General features: G+C 28.3%; 5 protein-coding genes across 5 annotated transcripts in view; 4 read left to right on the forward strand and 1 right to left on the reverse strand.

The window, feature by feature from the left end:
* The first annotated feature begins 2,695 nt into the window (after window positions 1–2,695).
* LOC106785223 (thyrotroph embryonic factor) lies at window positions 2,696–4,154 on the forward strand. Its single transcript, XM_014745501.1, has one exon. It carries the CDS (start codon window positions 2,889–2,891, stop codon window positions 3,933–3,935), a length of 1,047 nt encoding a protein of 348 aa, XP_014600987.1. The 5' UTR covers window positions 2,696–2,888; the 3' UTR covers window positions 3,936–4,154.
* A 1,721-nt stretch (window positions 4,155–5,875) lies between these two features.
* On the reverse strand, window positions 5,876–7,844 carry LOC106785224 (zinc finger protein 511). The gene is made up of 3 exons (XM_014745502.1): window positions 7,472–7,844; window positions 7,090–7,291; window positions 5,876–7,013 (listed from the first exon to the last, which is right to left on the reverse strand). Exons 1-3 carry the CDS (start codon window positions 7,606–7,608, stop codon window positions 6,522–6,524), a joined length of 831 nt encoding a protein of 276 aa, XP_014600988.1. The 5' UTR covers window positions 7,609–7,844; the 3' UTR covers window positions 5,876–6,521.
* A 372-nt stretch (window positions 7,845–8,216) lies between these two features.
* LOC106785221 (kanadaptin) lies at window positions 8,217–11,131 on the forward strand. Its single transcript, XM_014745499.1, has 6 exons — window positions 8,217–9,131; window positions 9,214–9,515; window positions 9,588–9,730; window positions 9,832–9,992; window positions 10,072–10,440; window positions 10,538–11,131. The coding sequence occupies exons 1-6, from the start codon at window positions 8,304–8,306 to the stop codon at window positions 10,955–10,957; spliced, it is 2,223 nt and encodes a 740-aa protein (XP_014600985.1). The 5' UTR covers window positions 8,217–8,303; the 3' UTR covers window positions 10,958–11,131.
* A 235-nt stretch (window positions 11,132–11,366) lies between these two features.
* On the forward strand, window positions 11,367–14,601 carry LOC106785222 (protein DDI1 homolog 2). Its single transcript, XM_014745500.1, has 6 exons — window positions 11,367–11,958; window positions 12,767–13,009; window positions 13,080–13,334; window positions 13,649–13,954; window positions 14,055–14,174; window positions 14,324–14,601. Exons 1-6 carry the CDS (start codon window positions 11,697–11,699, stop codon window positions 14,542–14,544), a joined length of 1,407 nt encoding a protein of 468 aa, XP_014600986.1. The 5' UTR covers window positions 11,367–11,696; the 3' UTR covers window positions 14,545–14,601.
* A 2,427-nt stretch (window positions 14,602–17,028) lies between these two features.
* The window catches only part of LOC106785155, a 10,169-nt gene continuing 5,449 nt past the window's right edge, over window positions 17,029–21,748 (forward strand). Inside the window, exons 1-13 of the mRNA XM_014745357.1 lie at window positions 17,029–17,316; window positions 17,418–17,544; window positions 17,654–17,760; window positions 17,846–18,022; window positions 18,097–18,245; window positions 18,330–18,461; window positions 19,178–19,307; window positions 19,806–19,904; window positions 20,127–20,253; window positions 20,409–20,515; window positions 20,691–20,864; window positions 20,942–21,072; window positions 21,145–21,293. Of these exons, the coding sequence (XP_014600843.1) occupies window positions 17,221–17,316; window positions 17,418–17,544; window positions 17,654–17,760; window positions 17,846–18,022; window positions 18,097–18,245; window positions 18,330–18,461; window positions 19,178–19,307; window positions 19,806–19,904; window positions 20,127–20,253; window positions 20,409–20,515; window positions 20,691–20,864; window positions 20,942–21,072; window positions 21,145–21,293 (1,705 nt within the window). The 5' untranslated portion in view covers window positions 17,029–17,220. The remainder of the gene's footprint in view (window positions 17,317–17,417; window positions 17,545–17,653; window positions 17,761–17,845; window positions 18,023–18,096; window positions 18,246–18,329; window positions 18,462–19,177; window positions 19,308–19,805; window positions 19,905–20,126; window positions 20,254–20,408; window positions 20,516–20,690; window positions 20,865–20,941; window positions 21,073–21,144; window positions 21,294–21,748) is intronic.

A 21,748-nucleotide genomic window follows, 5' to 3' on the forward strand; every position in this document is an offset into this window, starting at 1 on the left:
TTACAATTAATATATTTCTAACGTACTTATACATTTTTATTTTATTTAAAATTTTTTCTTATTATACGTTGTTTAGTCTTACATTTTTATTTATTACAGATATAAATTTATCAGTCAAAATATATTTATAAAAGATACTTAACTATAAAGGATTATCTATTAGGTAACATACTTTAACCTCTTCAAAATTTCTTCTTACGATAATGTGATAGTTCAAATTCTAGTAAAATATACGTGACTCATCACTACTCGTTAACAAAAAAACTTATAAGTTTGATGTATCTGTCTAATACACTTTTCGTCACGAACTCAAAACATTCGAAATGTATAATTAATCTATTCTCGCATAACATAAGAAAATTCCACAAGAACGAAAATAAATGCCATATAGGGGTACTATTAACGAAAGATATGGATATAAATAATTTAGAATTATTCTGTAATAATATAAAATCGTTAGGTAATCGAAGCCTTAATTGTCAGCCTCATTAAATTACAATATCTGTTATCTCGGAAAATAAGGTAACATGCGCAACAACAAATATTAGATAAAACGAAGAACAGTAAGTAACTTTCGAAAATAATAGATTAACAAATCACGTAGAACATTTTGCCTCGAATATATGTGAATCAAAGATGTTGGTCTTATTCTTTACTCTACGTAAAAGTAAATGGGCAGATGCAAAATAAAATCTTGGTATTCATCCGTATCGAAAGGAGGAAGATCACGGGAAAAATCGAAAAATAACGGGTTACTATTGCCATTCAAATGTAACCTCGAATATGTGAGAAAGAGAAAGATAAAAAAAAAAAAGAAGAAGAAGAAATTTGAATAGATTCAAGGAATAAAGGGGGGAAGGGGGGAGGGAGATTGTATCTGACGTTTTCTATTTTCTACAAGAGACGACTAAATTTGGCGTGATCGTGGAAGAAAAAGGAAATCTTCTCTGTTAACAATCGCCGTTGAATAAGATAACTCTACAAGAAAATGAAAGAGTTGTGAGTAAAGAAAGAACAGGGGCACACAGAATGCAAAAGTAAAAGCAAAAGGGAAATGTTATTTTACCTTAGATTGAACAACTAATGTTCTAGGTATTTCGAGATACCTACAATAACAATCTGAACCCATTGTCATTTCTTTTAATTAATGAATTTTTTATGCAAATTATTTTGATTGTTAGAGAATTTCTTTAGAAACTGGGATAGCTTCGTTCAATAATCCTATAACACAGCAAGAAAACAACGTATTTTCGGAAGATCTAAGAAACGAAATAGAGAAAAGGGTATTGACTTCAAAGGGTTGTTAATAGAAAATTCTAAGGTACGATTTCTAAATGATTCTTTGATGTGTGTGTGGAACAACTTGAAGACCTTGATCTAATATCAACATCTTTACTAAAATTTATTCATTTGTTTACCATTTTCAAACACAACGTCATTTCTTAAATGCATTCTTCACCCCTTTGAAATTTAATTTAAAAGGTTTCCGTAACAATAAGGATACTAGTCATCTATTGTTAACATCATCGAGGAATGGCTTACGATTAAATGATTTTCGAACAATACATTATTCATCAAAATTAAAGTTGTGCTACTTTCTCTGCTACTATTATTTTTATTCGTTTTCTTTCAAATATTCTTAACTTTTGGAAATAGTTAATTTAAACAATTTATATATGCAAATATAACGTGTGCGCGCGCGCATTTACTCGTAGGTGCACGCACAATTCTTTTTATTATCGCGTTTCAACATATCGTCATTTTCTTTTAAAATATTTTTACAAAAGATTAATTTTTTAAATAAATAAAACAGAGCAAATATATTATGTATGTTACAATTAGTTATCGTTCATAGAAATAGCAATAAAAAAAGCTATTATAACAGGACGAAGTCCTAATAAAAAGAAGAAGAAGACAATTAGTTATTATGTTACCAAATTATTTTACGTGGATGTAATAAATACAAATGTACACGTACAGTAAACGAATTAATAAATCTCGAACTCATTTAATATTTTTAATATATTAATTTTATTTTTATTTTATATTTTATGTATGTAGGTACCGTAACACACTGTTAACGTTTATATAATTAATCTATATTTATAAATTTTACCGATAAATATGAGTAAAATAAATCTTATTAACATACGTGAAATATAAATAAATAATTTGTATTATAAATTATATAAATGCTGCTTTGTTTGTAAATAAAAGAACTATTTAAATGTATCCTTCCACTTCTTCTGAAAAGGGACCAATACCCCCACCACCTTCTTCTAAGATCTCCTACCCTTGCCCGAATAAGGGTTGCCAGGTATAAAAGCAACTGAACATCTAAACTCATTTTAAACGTTTCTGGTCATTCTTCGGCAGAAGCCATCGGACATCCCGAAATTTTTCAACCTAATCTCAAGTTATTTTATACGACGTTTGTGACTAACATCAATTTAGAAAGTATCGTTAACATTGTGTCATACAGAGATAGTGGTGATCATAGTGCAAGATTGGATTAATTTTATTTATTTAAGAAATAATTTATTTCTAATACGTATACGTTTAAAATATAAGTGATCAGAAATTGTTACTTGTTGGTTGATACACGACAAAAACTAAACAAGTCCCAAGAAAAAAAGAAAAAAAAAAAGAAATATTTTTATTTCTAACATTCTAATTACCTATTCGTACGATTAGAAAATTTTATTGGATATAGACGTATTATATATTTACAAGGGTCACCTTCGACATCATTTTAAATAATATATCTTACATATGTTATAACAGATCACGTTCTATTTCATAATACGCGAGTTTTGTATAAATTGAAGAAAATTGTATTTTCGTTTTCGGTAAAAAGAAAAAGTGAAAAAAAAAGAAATCGTCAAGAGATGGATGCCGATAGGAAAGCTATGATATATAAAATACAACAACAAAATCTTCGAAATTATCAAGTTCCTTTGATAAAAACTGAAAACCCGTTACCAATTGACGAATCAATGGAACAACCAACTGACTTATCCAATTCGTCTAATCAAGATACTTCAGAGGACACAACTTCGGAACATTCGATATTAGATTTGTCATGCAAGAAAACATTTGTTTCACCTACGTCCAGTAAAAGTGATAATTCTAACGCGATTCAAAGGATCAAGGAGGATTTACCTACGGTACGAGAGGAAAACGTTACAACTCGTAAAAGAAAATATAATAATAGTCCTTTAGAAAGGCAATATAGTATGTTCACTCCACCGTCAGAATCCCAGTCACCTAATATAAACGAATACGAAGGAAGACCTGTGAACCTTTTTCCGATTAACAATAATAACATCGAAAAATTACCATCTCATTTGCCAATTAACGTCCCGATTCCGATTCCGGCAATACCAAGTATATTACCTACTTTGCTCACGTCAAATTCATTGGAAAAAAATATAGAAAAAGTTATTAACACGAACATTCAATTGCCCACTATAACAACAGCAACAGTGACACCAACTAATTTATATCCTGTCGAAAGTCCGAGGAAAATGCCTAGACCGTTTAAAGCTTATCCTATAACTATTCCGACTAATCAATCGGATTTGATCTATACACAAAATAATGATGAAGAGTATCAAGAATTTCGAGAAAAGATGCTCATGAGCGTTAAACGTCAAAACGAATCGTCTAATCCTAAAATGCGAAGAACCAACAAAACTTCATCTCCGGCAGTGCCGACCAGTACCGTAGATGAAAAGGATGCTACTTATTGGGAAAGGAGGAAAAAGAATAATGAAGCTGCTAAACGATCGAGAGATGCTAGAAGAGCGAAAGAAGATGAAATTGCAATAAGAGCCGCATATCTTGAACAAGAAAATTTGAAGCTCAAATATGAACTGGCGGCGCTCAGAAATGAAACCGCTAAACTGAAATGTATGATATACTCGACGACTTAGATATTTCAATTTTCATTTGTGAACAAATTTAATATTCACGTAATGTTATTCCTCCGTTTAAAGGAATAATCATTCTGTACAGTAGTTTAATAAGAAGAATATCTTCAGGAAGATATAGGGGTTAAAAGAGATATTTGTTCGTTCGTTCGATCGTTCATTACATCTATCTATCCCCATCTTTGACTTTTTCTAATTGTAAATCCAGAAAGTTAAATCATTTTATAATATTGCTAAAATTTATTTGTATATTTATGATAAACAGATTTATATATTTATACACCACGATAATTGTGGATTAAAATAAAATATTGAAAAAAGAAAAAAAAAACAAAAAAAAGGGAATTAATTTTATGATTTATATTATATGAAAATGATTTAACTTCTGGTATAAGATAAATTATAAAATTTTGTTGGCGTTATTCACTATCACAATTATTGCCACATAGAACGTCAACGTCAATACGTTATATTATTCTATTTTTATATAGATTATTTTTTGGTGTTATTAGTCGAATTAATAAATTGGATACTTGCAATCAACAATTAAAATAAATGTAATATATCGAACGAGAATGGGACACAGTGGCCGATCGTTCCAACCAATTGAAAGTGCATTCCTTCCACAAGGTTTCTTTCCGTAAGGGGTAACTCAAGATTTATCTATTTTTTTTCTTCGTACTTTTTACTCTTATTTAATCGCAGGTACAAATCATTTGTTCAAACATTCGTGAAAAGAAAACAACAATAATTTGAATTTTTCGTGTACGTTATGTAAATACAAATTCATTATGACGAATAATAATGAAATAGTACTTGTGGTCGTGAACGTAAAACGAATGAATTACAGCGTTAAATTTTGATACATTCACAAATAAGAATTGTCTACAAAATTTAACTCTGTTGTCACAAATACTTTTTGTACACGCAAAAATTTGAACTATTTTGTATCGCGTAAGCATAATCCATCGAAACGAATAATTTCACCTATAATTAAAAAGAGGAAAGTATTATCAACGTGTATCAAGCTCATCGAAATCTGAGGATAAATGTCAAGTTACCCCTTATAAAGTGCACACAATCGTATAACGTGCTAATAATTATGACAATAATCTAAATCTATAAAATTGATTTTATAAATAATTTATTTTATATATCAATTATATATTTATGTTATAAAAAAAAAATAATCGTTTCTATTTTTTTTACTTAGTTTACTGTCATAATTATTAATTAATATACGTGTAATATATAGGCAAGCTATTATTTGACGAGAAAATGCGGCATCAAAGTTAAGAAACAGAAACGGATCATAACTGGTAAATGTTTCAAGCTTTGTATTGTTAACAAGTTAAGCGCTGTAAAGTATTCGATATTTTTATTAATTTTATATATTTAATAAATTTTTGAATTTTATTATTTTTGTCTTTTTATTTCAAATAATTTGTCTAATTTTATATCAATTTTTTGTACAGCTTCTTGTAATTCATATTTACTTAATTATCACATTTTATAATTGATCAGTATATTTTAGAATCTAATTACTCAATAAAGACGAAATTTTGGGTACTATTAAATAATCTATAAAAACGACATGTAAATAAAATTCAAATTGAAGAATTATTGTAATAAACAGTTAAACTTCCAATTATATCTGTAAATATTGTTTAACTGTTTACGTAATAAATATACATGTATATAATTTTGTATGTATATATATATATATATGCATACAAAATTATCATTTAATATATTTACGCAATATATATATATATATACATATACATATACATATATTAATTATAATTTAAATATATATATACATATACATGTGTGTGTACTTAATATATAACTGTGTACTTAATATATAACTGTGTACTTAATATATAACTGTATAATAAATACTATATAAATATTATATGATAATAGTTGCATTATTTTACACATATAAAAAATAACTCTTAACCAACTAACTATGATTGACGATGTTCAATTATACGGAATAGATATTATAGATAATGAAACTCTAATGAAATATAAATAATTATCATAAAAATACTGTGTATAGTGTGAACAAAGTAAAACAAACTCGTTCAACTAAACCTAACGCTACACAACTAATATATATAAAAATATTTTTTAAACTATATACCAAGCACATCTTCCAAAAGTTATTCCACAAGAAAATATTTACATATAACAAAACTAATAGTCGGAAACAATCAAGATATTGATATTTGACTTGCAAAATGCTATTACATATTGTACCTTGCTTTACTCAATTATCATTCAACAACAGCAGATAAATTTCTGACTAATCATTCTTTTAAATAATTAATTTTTTTGATTTTTTTTTCCATATGCAAACTATATATTTGAATTAAGTACACGAAGAAGAAGAATGAACGTGTGTATTAATAATAAAATTATAAATTTTATACAAAAATAATACAATCATTTGATTAAAACTTAATTCAATATTACAACAGCTACATATACTGTCTTTAACGAGTATACTCGTTGTCACTTTATATTTTGGCAATACAATTTAGGTGCACACTTTTTAAAGAAGTCACCATAGGTAACTGGTTAATCGGGTAGAGATTTTGCTATGTCTGACATACATTCTGCTTCAAGAACATTTCTTTCTTTACTTTGATTTTTACTAAGAGTCTTTGCATAAGATTTTTCTACTTGTCTAGGTACAAACATTAAAGATGCATTTTTATCAATATCAGTAAACGTTGTGGAAGAAGAAGAAGCAGCACAACTTGCGGTAGGCTTTTCAAAGTTACTTATTCTGGAAGTTTTATTAAACGTTTTAGTTTTTTGATTCTTATTTAATAGAATTTTCTTGTTCTTTTTCTTTTTCTTTTCCTTTTCCTCTTTTTCATCTACAATATCAATATCCATTTTATTAGAGGAATCTACATCCATTTTGTTATTGGAATTTTCTTCTTTTTTGTGATATGACATATCGAAGCGACAATTTTTTGGATATTTATGTACATTGATACAGTGTTCCCGTCTTTCATTTGAATTATTGAACTTCGTGTTACATTGAGAAACATAACACTGATACTAAAAAGAAAAATAATATGTAATATTAATCATCATATTAGAAAATATATGTATAAGATATACAAAATATAATTACCATTGGTTGTTTCTCTGATAATAGCTTGAAAAATGTATCGTGCGTTTCTTGGATATGAATTTCTAATAATCTAGGATTTGGTTTAATCCTTTTACACTCCAAGCAAATATATCGGTGGCAGGAATTATAATGCATTTCAAAGTCTAATAATGTTTTAAATATTGCTGCACATTGTGAGTTCGGACAAGAAAAATCTTGTATACTGAAACAATCCACAACTATTAATGTTAATCAATGCAATATTTTACTTATTAATTTTGTATGTTTTGTATATGACCCCATTTTTACCACCATATATATATATATATATATATATATGGTGGTAAAATAGTATATATATATTACATATGTATATATTATGTCATTGCATATTTCTTATTACATGTCATGGCATAAATCTTCATCATCTTCAGCTATAATTCCTTTCCTTTGAAATATCTTGCAACTTTTATAAGTTTCATCAAAAAAGGGATCATCTATAGGTCTCACACCAACTCCAATGCTTTTTAGAAATTCCATAGTAATAAATATAAATTTCAAGTAAAAATTATTAATAAATATGAATGATAATAACTAAAGATATATTTATTGCAAATATAATAAATAATTAAGTTGACACTTTTCCAATCTCTTAAAACTTCTTCTTTAACATAACCTCACAATCAAAAACAAAACATTTGTATACTTAATCATTTATTTACAAATAATCATATAACAAGAACGCTACTGTGATTGGCTTATTTCTCAATGGTATGCAGGCAGATGCACATTATTAAACATAGATGGTGTAATACTACTATGATTGGCTTGTTTCTTATTTTTCGATGGTACACCGTTAGTTAGCATCAGTAAGCATAGATAGCGTACTAATCGAAAAAACGGTAAAGTAAAAAACAAGTATACGAATAAGTATACAACATTGCGTTATTGTCAAAGGAAATTAAAAAAATCTTTGTGACATTGATACAATAATATTGAAACAAAATTCTCGATTTATTTAAAAATATAACTGATATATTTTATATTAATATATAAATGTAATAATACATGTAATAGTGCATGTATCAAGAGCCGTAAAAATATTTATTAAAACGAAGTAATTATTATTAAAGTGAACAATTCAAATTGAATATTATCAACCTAGTGATTATTGTTTAATTAAAGGATTAACAATAAAAATTTTGTTATAATTGAAAATAAGTAAAGGTAGAGTTATGGAAGACAAACATAAAGAATCGTCCAAAAATAATTTAGATGATAATGAAAACGATAATAAAAATGATTTACAAGAAAAGGTTAGTCCAGAATTGCTGGATAAAGAAGACGCAATTGAAAATATGGATGAAAAAGAAACGATGGCCTCTTCAGAAATAAATGAAAAAGTTAATGATCGCCCTATTAAAATAGAATTTAAAAAACCAACCATTATGATTGGACCAAAGCGTGGAAAACGTAAGATTTTACCATTTCCTAGTTCAGCTACTTCAACTAAAGTTCAACAAGAGATCGAATCAAATAATGAAGAATCAGATGCACCTTTGGATAAAGCTACGTCAAATACAAATCAGATAAAATCATCGTTGGATGACAAACAGACTATTTGTTCTAAGACTCACAAAACATTAACTTTGAAGTATGACGAACCTAGTTGGGGTGGAATACCAGAGGACGAATATAAATTGGAAGTATTGAAATCTGGCGTTATAGTTCAAACTATCGATTTAACTAGCAAAAGTTATCACGTTGTTGGAAGGCTACCTAATTGCGATATTTCTCTTGCACATCCAACTATTTCAAGGTTTCACGCAATAATTCAATATAGAGGAATAGAAGATGAAAATAATTCTAAAGGATTATATGTATATGATCTAGGAAGTACGCATGGTACTTATTGGAATGGAAATCGTGTACCTCCTAATGCTTACGTAAGACTGCATGATAGTCACATTATTAAATTTGGTTGTAGTGCACGTAAATATATAGTACAAGCACTTCACGAAAGTAAAGAGGAAGAATCTGAATTATCTTACACGGAATTAAGGGTATGAAGTTGTTGTAAATTGATATTTAACAGATATTTTTATTATTTTTTCATCTGACCAGTATTTTTATTATCTTTTTTAGGAAAAAAGAATGTTAGATTTACAAGAACGTGAGAAAATGAAAGCAGCACAACGTTCACAAATGATAGAAGAAGAAAGATTGAAAAAAGAAGAAGAAGAAAATGAAGGTATTGATTGGGGTATGGGTGAAGATGCTGACGAAGAAACGGATTTAACAGAAAATCCATATGCTGCTACAAATAATGAAGAATTATATCTTAACGATCCGAAGAAAAGTTTGAGAGGATGGTTCGAACGTGAAGGATATGATTTGCAATATCACACTGAAGAAAGAGGATTTGCACAATTTCTTTGTTGGGTCGAGTACGTATTTTATAATATTTTTTATAAATCTACATTAAAATTATATTAATATATTAAACAATGTTCTATTAGTTTGCCTATCGAAAGTATTGCTGGCCATACAGTGAGAGCTGAAGCACTTGTTAAGGGAAAAAAAAAAGAATGCGTTATTCAATGCGCTTTAGAGGCTTGTAAAATTTTAGATAGATATGGATTACTTAGGCAAGCGACTCATGGTACGTTATCAAAAGTTTTTATTTCGTAAATTTCCACATTTAAAAATATCTATAAAAATAATTATTATATTATAATTTCTATATAAATGTTATATATATAGAAAGCAAAAAGAGGAAAGTAAGAAACTGGGAAGAAGATGATTATTATAGTTCAGACGAAGATAATTTCCTCGATAGGACTGGTTCTATAGAAAAGAAACGCCAACAAAGAATGAGATTAGCAGGAAAATTAGAACCGCAAAAGGATACATACGATTCATTGGTATTATTTAAACATATTTTATTTCACGTAAGATATATGTTTTAATTATCTATAATTCAATTAATTATTTTTGGAAAAGGTGGAAAAGCATGATACAGTTGTAAAACAGATTACTGATTTGGTTGAATGCATGAGGAAGTCGCAAAAGTTTGAAAATGAATCTTCAAAGAATGAAAAAGACACAGAAGAAGACGCGTTAGATGCTTTTATGTCATCTTTAAATGTGACTATTTTGACTAAAGCTGATAAACGTAAAATGAAGGTCAAATTACAAGATTTACGACAAGAAGAAGCAAAATTGATAAAATTATTAAATCCTTTGCGACCAACTAATTTGCCACCTTTAAGCATTCATATAGTACCTTTAAATGAAGCACAAAAATCAAGTGAAATGTTTGATAATGATGTAAAAATGAATCAAAAAACAAATTATCAAACTTCAAAAGATGTAAGTAATTAATCTTTGTATCAATCTTTTACTGATTACTTTTTAAATTGCAATAAATTATAATTTTACGTAACAATGTGTGTGTGAAATTTTACAGGAAACAGCTGTCGTGGATCCTAAAAATATTTTGCAATCCAAGCAAAATAATATCAATATTGTAGAAGAAGAAGAATTAAGGAAAAATAGTAAAGAAGATAGTTCAGAAATTAGTGACGATAAGAGTTCAAATAATATAGAATCTCTTGAAGACACATCCCAGACACCAATAAGTACCACAGAAACGGAAGATAATTTACTTAAAGTGGAAAATGTAAGCGTTGCAACAAAAATATTATCCAACATTGTTACTAGCATTCCTCCAAGCGATCAATCGTCTACGAAAACATCCAAAGTTACTAAAACAGTAAAAGAAACTTATGATAAGGACGTATACAATGACAATTATTCAACCTGGGTTCCACCACAAAATCAAAGTGGAGACGGAAAGACAAGTTTAAACGATAAATACGGTTATTAAATTTTCATTATTCATTTTTTGGACTTAATATATTGAAAAGTGACTACAAAAGGTATTGATACATCACTGGAGATGTTAATTGCTCCGTTGTCGAGTAACCTGAGGGAGTGACTTACGATTGTTAAGGGTTAAACTGTATACATAAGAAACTTTTTTTGTATAATATTGTAAATATAATCTTTCTAATATATTTCTTTTGAATTTGATTTATATATATAGGAGTTAAGTAGCCTTACAAGTAAAATAAAACATGGGACTAATTTTAAATGTCGCGCCATTTTAATCGCGATGTTGCCAACGATTTTCGATTAACTCATAATCGAGAATGTACAATCGAAGTTCGATAGAATAAACGAATCGATTGTTTTCATCGATTATAATATCGACTCTCGACAAAGTGGAGTCGCGTGTTTTTGCTGAGCTGGATTGTGTTTACATCCTAAAAAACTGTTTATCACTCCGTCCTCCCCTCCCTTAATCCGAATCACAAGCTGTTTGGTGGCTATACACACGCATATTTATAAATATAGATATATATTTTTTTTTTGGAAAATCGTGTAGCTTTAAACGCCCCGGGTTTCCCTTTCTTTCGAATTTTAATATTACCTCCCAGACTTTTCTTATTTTTTGATCGTACTTTTGGTCGCGAGTAAGCACCGAGAGAGAGAGTGAGAGAGTGAGTGAGAGAGGTCTAAACGCGTTCGAAAAGAAGAAAGGAAGCAGCTTGCTTGATAGAAAAATGAAGGTGACGGTAACAACCCTAAGCGACGATATCTTCGTCTTAGATGTCAGTGAAGATCTCGAATTAGAGAACTTTAAGGCCTTCTGCGAAATCGAAAGCGGCGTACCGGCCCACGAAATCGTCATTGCATTCAACGGCCTACCATTAATGGACGATAAGAAGTCTCTTAAGGACCATGGCATTCGTGATGGTGACGCTGTTATTCTCCAACACATGCATCAGAGTGGCACGGACTTGAACATTAACCCCTTTAACGGAGGTCAGCATATAAACGCTAATTGACCGTGTTCCGACATGAGGTTAGCCTCTCGATTTCAGTTTTTGAATTTTTTGCAATATGTTTATCAAAGAAATCGAGAAATTTCTGTTCTTTCTCTCTCTCTCTCTCTCTCTCTCTTTCTTTCTTTCTTTCTTTTTTTCTTTCTTTCTCTTTTTTAGATTTTTTTTCCTTCTATTTTGAGTTAGTACATAGTCTGTGTGCATTTATAAGCCGTTCGCAGACCAAAAGTATTAATTCCACTTGAAAAATAATTTTAAATGTTTTTACCAAAGCGCTTGATCAATAAGTTAATATTTTATATTTCAAATAAATTTCTTTAATACATTGATTCATCACATTGGTCATATGGATAATCAGAGCTCGTTTTCATAATGGTCATCAGCTCAAACATTTAAATAATTAATTTCAAATGTATATCGACAATTAAAATATTTTTAACATCATATCTAATTGAAGTATACTATGAACTAAAAAATATACTATCTAAGAATAAAAAATTGTAATTAAATTATTATATATTGTATTACAAAATTTTTATTTCACGTATTGTATTATTCTCTTGTGACTTTCTTAGAGTGTCATGCAAATCTGGTGTAGCAGTCAACACGTTAATAATTTGGTTTAATAAATATAACTTCTCCAATTTGCTCTAATTTTCGCGTGGAGTTGATCGATGTGGTAAATGAGCGATTCATATATCTTCGTTAAAGTTGTAGAATTTTTAATTATAATTAGGTAATCTGTAGCAAATGGAATGATAATTGAATTTAAAAATTCGTTGTTTCAGTTATTCCTACATTGGACTTCAGTTCCATCAGAGTACCAGGAACATCGAACAATAGGCAAATTCCAACTCAAATTCCAACTCCAGCTCCAGTTTCAAATAGTGCTGCACATAGAGTACAAAATCCACGTAGTGAAGATGATCCAGCCATGATAAGAGATATGTTCTTGGCAAATCCAGACCAGCTGGCTCTGCTTAAGCAAAATAATCCTAGACTAGCGGATGCCCTGTTGTCTGGTAATTTAGGTAAATATAACATATTCGTATCAATTTTCATTTCTTCGAACGGACATAAATAAAAGTTAAACAATTGTAGATAGATTTTCTACTGTATTGAGGGAACAAATCAAGGTCAGAGAAGAACGCCAAGTGCAAAGATTAAGAATGATGAATGCAGATCCACTAGATACTGAAGCACAAAGACTGATTGCAGAAGAAATCCGGCAGAAAAACATTGAAGCTAATATGGAAGCAGCTATGGAATATAATCCTGAAACATTTGGCACTGTTGTTATGTTGTATATTAATTGCAAAGTTAACGGATTTCCTGTTAAAGCATTTATTGACTCAGGTATACTTTTAATATTTTAGTTGGATAACGAACTAAATGTATAAATGTCTAAAAGAAAAAAGTATGCATCTCTGCAGGCGTTTTTTGCTTGAATTTATTTTTAAATTTTTCTCACTCGATTTACTGGATATCTATTTTTAAATCGTACTGCCTTGAGTCATCTTGTGGATCCTTCTTGTATTTTCACTGTCCGACTTTTTTTCAGTTAATTTTAGATTTATTTATTGTAGGTATTTTGTATAATCTGAAAAAGGTGGCGGATATACTAATAGTTGTCAAGACATTAACATTAGAAATATTATTTATGTAATTAGGTGCACAAACAACGATAATGTCTGCAGCTTGTGCTGAACGATGTCACATTATGCGTCTAGTTGATACTAGATGGGCTGGAGTAGCTAAGGGTGTTGGTGTTCAGCGCATCATTGGACGAATTCATATGGTTCAAATTCAAATTGGCAATGATCATCTTACAACATCCTTTAGCGTACTCGAAGAACAAAGGATGGATATGTTACTTGGTTTAGACATGTTGAAAAGGCACCAATGTTGTATAGACCTAAAGTCAAATTTATTGAAGATAGGAACTACAGGAACTGAGACTTCATTTTTAGCAGAAGGTTAAACTATGATTGATAATTTAGTGAACAGAAGATCTTTCATTGGGATATGAGAGAGATTTAATTTATTTATTATTTATTGTTAAATATTTTCCTACAGGCGATTTACCAGAATGTGCAAGATTAAGTGGTAATAGCGATGAATCATTGGACGATAGAGATCTACACAGGGCTTTAGAAGATAGTACAAGAGAAGCAAAAAAGCAAAGACAGCTACATGGTAATCATATATACACTTATATACATATAATATATAATAGTAAATTTTTAATAATAATAATCTTGAAATTTTTGTAAAAGCAAAAAATAATATTCTTTCAATACCATCTGAAGTAAATAATAGTGTTAATACGATAATGTTATTTATAGATAGCCAAAGTCACAACAATTCGGTGGGTGCATCTTCATCCAACAGATTAGCTACATTAGAGACTACCATTTTTTTACATGATCCATTTAATGAAGCGACAGTAAAAGAAATTGAAGCGTTAGGTTTCGGTAGAGCTCAAGTAATTAGCGAGTTGCGCAGGTTTAATGGCGATAAAGCACAAGCTACAGCAGCATTGTTTGCAAAATCCTTAAAATTCTAATGGTGAAAGCTATCATATACAATATTTAGCAATACTATAAAAATCTGTGAATAATAAGAAAAAGCTGGATTAAGACGACATTGCGATGACATGTAGCAAAGTTTATACCTGTAAATTTATACCTGTTTTTACATAGCAATTTTCCATAACGTTCGTTATACTTATTAACTAAAACTAATGACATTGCAAAAGATAATCTTTTAGAATGTTCTGTATAACAGGCTGATAAAATACTTAATCAATTTATGTATATTAAGTTTAATGCGTAAACGTATATTTAAACTTAAAAATATAAATGAAAAAAAATTATAAGATTTTATACAAGCGATGAAAAGATATTAATATTGAAATGAGTTAATCCCTAATGCAGTAAAAAGTTAAAAAATGTATGTCATGATAATTTACACAATGATTTAGATGTTTGTAAGTAAAAAAAAAAAAAAAATAATGATGCTTATAAAATATACAAATAATACATCTCAAGAATTACAAAAAATTGGATAATTCATATTTTTATTGAAAACAAAATTTTGTTTCTGGTAATTACTTTGAAGCAATTATGAAAGTTATAATATAATAATATGCCGAGCGATACTTTTAAAATATAATAATACCTGAATAAATCAATTATTATTAATGATACAAAGAAATATGTCGGACGAAATAAATTTGGTTTTGAGAGTGGCATGATTTTATGTTAATAAGTTTTTTATGTTTGCGTAGATGGATACGATATTGATTATATTATGGATATTTGATGGCGTTCAAAATGTTAATTTTTTGCAGATGCGATATATAAGGTGATTTGGTTTATCGCTTTATATTTATGAGCGATAAATATGTATCGGTATAGTATATTAAACAATATTATATTTTCATAAAAGTAAACCTTGACTTTCACTCGTCAGCCGGCTTCTTTCGCAAAGTTTTGAAACGCATGTACAGAGAATTATGACTGTCAAGATCATTTAAGATCGTTAAATATCAAATGCAATGAAAATTACTTTATTCATGAAACGTCCTCTCTATGTATCCATCTACAAAGAAAATTATTCACATGAGATTATACCTAACACGAGAGTATAAAATTAATAATTAGAAATTTTCGTCTGACATAATTTTCAATTACCAATAACAATCTAGTTATATGTATAAATATATATATATTTTTTGTTTTCACACATATTTATCATCTCTTTTTTTTGGGGTTGGGGGAAGGAATGTTTAATGATTATCAGGAATAAATAAGATATTTTTCAAGAAAATTTTCTAAATTTTTAAAAATGTTTTCTTATTAATTTGATTATTACAATACTTTTCATAATCATGTGATTTCGTAGTCACATATTCGTGTATAAGATACTTTTGGCTCCGATGTAAAAATTATGCATCATGTTGTCTAACCTCTGATTAACAAATGGTAAATTTTTTTTATATAATTCATTTGTTTCGCGTTATAACCATTTTATTACAGTCACAAAAAATATTCGTACTACAGAGGGTGAAATAATATTTATTATTTAACGGATTTGACTCCAAAATCGTATTTTTATATATAAAACAATTTAATCCAATCGCACAGATTAATTTTTTTAGTTTTTACATATTTCTCTAATAAAATCATATTTTTTTCCAATTATTAACATTATAATAATCATAATTAGTTGAACACGTTTATGTAATAAATTATCAATTACTCTGAATTTAAAAATAATATTTGAAAAAAAACGTCGTTAATATTCTAAACAATTGAATATAATTATGTTAATTGGGGAATTATTTGGGAATTCCCATATAATTGGGAAAATATTCTGATAATATTATTAGCTTTTATACCTCGTAATTACATTTTAGGCTTTATGTGACAATATCATTTATTATTCGTAAGAATATAATATATCTTTTATTACTCTCTCCATTTTACGGGTTTCATTCACTTTTCTACAAAAACTTTCTCACGCAAATCCCATATTTTTTAAGAAATCACGTTTTTTACTGTACATATAATTAAATATGTATAAATGTTCAAATTACATTTTTAAATGCTTATGTTGTAATATTTTGTTCTTTTATCTCTCATTTTATCTCATTTTTCTCGATTTGTTACGATTATGTAATTATGAAATGAAACTATGATATAATTGAAAAGATTATGTTACTAAAATAAAAGTATAATATGTGAAAAATACAAGTATAATATGCGAATGGAAACGAAAAAACATTCTCTTTATCATTATTTTCTTTTTTTTTTTGAATTTTCTAAACAAAAAAATTGTTGTTATTAACAGTAGAAAAAGAAAATTTTTGTTAATTGCAATAGAAAAAGAAAAAGCATAGACGAAAAATAAAAGGTGATAATAAATATCTAACAATCATGCTGTGGTAACTTGTAGATCGTGAATTGTAAAAATAATCTATCTTGATAAATATGATGAAAATATATTTTCATCTTGATTAAGCTATACAATATTTTAATATTAGACATTGCTAAATAGTAATTGTTGATTATCAGATACCCAATCACGTAGAATATATCACTGATCAACTCCCACTTAACCGCGATATATATAACGAGCAGACCGTTCACAATACTCATTGAAAGTAAGACCTTCGTCGTAGATGAACATAACTTCTGTTAAGCTTATTTGACGCGAAAAAAAATAATTTTAAATAAAAATGAATAAAATTCAAAATAAAACTGCATTGATTACCGGTGCAGCATCTGGGCTTGGATACAAATATGCTGAAGATTTGTTAAAAAATGGTGCCAAGGTAAACATTTAATATTATTTCAAGAAAATGTCCTTTTTCTTTTTTCTTTTCTAATGCTTTTGAAACAAATAGATGACAACAAATGTTATTTGAATTTCCAGAGCGTAGCTCTTCTGGATTTATCCAGTTCAAAAGGTGTTGAATCTGCAGCAACCTTAGAAAAAGAATTTGGTAAAAATAAAGCAATCTTTGTACCTTGCGATGTATCAAATGCTGCACAATTCGAAAGTGAGTTAATTTCTGATTGAAATGAATGAGTCATAAGCGGAATAAAAATAAATATTATTTTATTTAATGTATTAAAACAAATATTAATAAGTATTTGTAATACTTGCAGACGCAGTAAAAAAAGTTATTTCTGTCTTCCATACAATTGATATATTCATTAACAATGCTGGAATTTTAAATGACGATCGTTGGGAAAAAATGATTGACATTAACGTCGTAAGTTTTTTTTCTTTTTCTTTTATATCTTATTTATTTGACATTAATAAGAGAAGATTAAAATAAAAATTTTTTTGCTTTGCAGACGGGTCTCATTCGTGGATCCTATTTGGCTTTAGATCACATGAGTAAACAAAATAATGGCAAAGGTGGAGTCATTGTAAACATTGCTTCTATTGTTGGAATTTGTTCGGAATTTCCAGTGCTTCCCGCTTACACGGCAACTAAACATGCTGTAATTGGATTCAGTAGTACTTTAAAAGTATGACTAATTGCAAATTGAACGAAATCTTACAAAGTGTATGTATTTTATATCATGAGTTCTTATTATTACAGCATTCGGAAGAGTATACTGGTGTCCGTGTGTTGATTATGTGTCCTGGTGTTACAATTACAAATTTGTTTGACGGTGGAGAAAAGAATTATTGCAAATATACCGATTTTAAAGAAGCAAGTAGACTTCTAGAAAAATGCCCTAAGCAAACGTAAGTGTGATATTTTAAAACTTTTTTGGAAATATTTTTTTTTCGATCAAAATTTGTATTATATATATATGTTTTTAAATAAAGGGTCGACAACGTCTCGCGAGCAATGATGGATCTCATTCAAAAAGGCAAAAATGGTGCCATTTGGGTTAGCGAAGGCGGAGAACCACCTTATGAAGTTAATATTCCTCATTACAAGGAACTTTCTGTGCCAGTGTAAAATAAACTATTAATCGTCTTATTACAGAAATTATACATATTTCTCTTTCTTTCTTTCTTCCGTACTTTGTTCAAATAGTATTACATATTCTTTTTAAAACAATAGAATAAAATTATAATAATTTATAAATATATAATAATAAATCATAATTCTTATATATCAGAATTGTGTGTGTGTGTATTTGCGTGTTCAATAAAGACGCGATAATTCGATTAAAATTTTATATTAATTATGTTACGAATAAGCAAATATTATTAAAAATGTTTCGTCACAAATCGATTTTACATTTAAAAAAAAAAAACAATTTAAAACATTTAACAGGAAATTCTCGGTTTTAATTCAAGATCTTTTGAATTTTTTTTTCCATTTCGTTAAGTTTAAGAGAGATAAAATATTCGTGTTGAAATTCATCGTATGACTTTTAAAAAAAATGAACACTTTTTTTTAAACACAATAATACAAAATTCATATTTTACTTATTTGCACTTATGATTAGTATAAGTTTAAGATTATTTATCAGATAATGTCAATCATGAATACTATGCGTAATGTGTTTTTCATTTGTTACAAGGAACATTTTCTTATAATAAAATATCAGTACTTCTGATTCTAATATTTTTTATTAGCGATAGATAAAGTATAATAATAAAGTAACAAAGTTATTTATTTATTGTATTACGCATTATATGATTTCAACAATTATTTTACGTAGAGATAAATTACTCGTGCATAAATCTTTATGCATAACAAATCGAAAATATAATAAATCGACAAACTTTACGCCAAGTATTATTCATCAACGTTACGAACTCGTTCGAAAAAAATTCAGTACGAAACGTAAGGTGAATTACTGTGATTTGGTTTGCAAAAAAAAAAAAAAGAAAAAAAATCAAACACTCATCGATCGATTATTTTTATTCGTGAGCAATAAAAAATTTGGAAAAATCTACAAATTTAAATAGAAATAAATGTCGAAACTCTTATGATGAGAGTGGAAATATTGGTTCGTTTACTTCGAGGGGTCGAAGATCGCGATAGGAAAAATAAAATAATATAAAGATTCTTTCATATCAATCGAAAAGAGCTCAGTTTACAATTGGATTTGAAAGTTATATCAAGAGAGGCTACGAAGAAGACGATTCTTCTTTGACATACGGTTTAATAAAATTTTGAAGAAATTTGAAGAGTACTTTTTTATTTGGTTATATCTATTTTAAAGATATACATATATATATTGTATTCGATAAAACGAATTTTAATTCAAAAATATTATCAATAAAAAAAGTAGCGTTATATATTATTATTATTATTATTATTATTATTATTATTATTATTATTAGATAAAAATGCAAATAAAGGACAAAAGAGCTATCGTAATAGGAGCAGCAAGTAATTTAGGGTTGGCTTTTAGTAGAGAATTACTACGTAATGGCGTATCCGTAAGTAAATATCGTTATCTTTGAGAAATTATTATTTACATATTATTTCCCCAACGATAAGGAATTGTTTGTTTATCAATCAAACTATTATAATTAACGAGGAAATCTTGGTAACATACCTATTCGTAGAATTCCCAGCTGGATTTTTGTTTAAAAGATATATAAACAATCGGTTAACAAGATATGATATCTTTATCTATTTATTTATTTATTTATTCTTAGACAGTTGTTATGATTGACAATCGCGATAAAGAGGGAACGACGGCGAGAGAGAAATTGAATTTTGAATTTGGCAAAAATCGAGCAATTTTTCTTCACTGTGACGTCACGCGTAATACCGATTTCAACGGTTAGTATATAATCATTATTTCGTAGATTTTTTTTTTTCCTCGTTATAAATGAAATTAATAATAATTGTATATAACGATGAAAGAAAAATAAAGAATAGAAGTGAAAAAGTATGAAAAGAAAAGAAATAAATAAAACAAAGATCGTCTACTGTAGTTACATTTAAGGATGCTATCAATATTCTTGGCGGTCTCGATATATTAATCAACAACGCTAGCATAATAAATGAAGCTGACTTTACAAAAGCTATCGAAGTAAACGTGGTAAGTTTTTCTTAACATATTCGATATATATATATATATATATAAAGTCATATTCCTTTTGATTGACAATTTTGTATATTATAATATTTTTTTTTTTCTTGTTGATAATACGTATACATTATTTCTCGATTGTACACACATAGAAAAACGTATTAATAGATATCATTTACAACAGACAGCTCTGATCCGTTCCACGTTACTGGGAATACAACAAATGCGTCGAGATTTAGATGGTAATGGTGGTGTAGTACTTAATATTTCCTCGATAGCAGGTTTATGGGCTTTACCAGAATTTCCAGTTTATTCCGCAACCAAACACGCTGTGGTGAACTTTAGCCGTTCCTTTGCGGTATGAAATTTGTTCTACGTTCTTTTTTTTTTCCCCCACCATTTTAAACGATTTAACGTTAAATCATTCCTTTTTAGCAACCTTATCATTATCAAAGGACTGGCGTGAGAATCATAGTACTCTGTCCAAGCTTGACCGAAGCTAATCTCGAAGATTTTCGAAAGAACCTTAGCGATCCACAAGTTTTGTTCAAATATCAACCACAAAGGTATGTAAAGCAATTGTGCGGTGCTCCCTTACTGTAAAAACTTTATCTAAAAAATGATTCATTTTTTAACAGGGTCGAATTAATTGCTCACGGATTAGTATATGCGATTAGGTGTGCTCAGAATGGAAGTATATGGATTAGCGAACAAGGCAAACCTGTTTACGAAGTTCAATTGTCCGATAGTTTACCACAGAAAACGGAACAAACGATAGAACAAATGTGTTAGATGGTGATGTTTTAAATTAATTACAAATAAAATGTTTCCCTTTTCTTTTTGTTTTTATTTACAATTAAACATTTATCTAAAGGAACAAATTATAACGTTAGATTTAAGAAAAAATAAGTGTACTTTCGTTTTATAAACCCATTAGCCCTACCCCAATTATTTATTTACGGTTGTAACAAATGTTTGAAATGATATAAATCATTGGATCGATCATGCTTTAGTTTCGATTTATTCTTTAAACCATTCGTAGTATTTAATTATCGTGTTGCATTATAATTTGAAGGATATTTAAACGTAGGAAGGCGCTTTTTTGTTTACTTTTTTTTCTGTTTTTTTTTTTTTTTATTTAAATCATTTGGGAGTCAGCGACTAAAAGAATTAATCGAGTAGTCGTCCTCGTAAGATAATTTTATTTATCGGTATTTCTACGCGAGTAAATATTCATTTCTT

The sequence above is a fragment of the Polistes canadensis genome, unplaced genomic scaffold (assembly GCF_001313835.1).
Source record: "Polistes canadensis isolate GaletaPanama2010 unplaced genomic scaffold, ASM131383v1 scaffold_46, whole genome shotgun sequence".
NCBI classification, from domain to species: Eukaryota; Metazoa; Arthropoda; class Insecta; order Hymenoptera; family Vespidae; genus Polistes; species Polistes canadensis.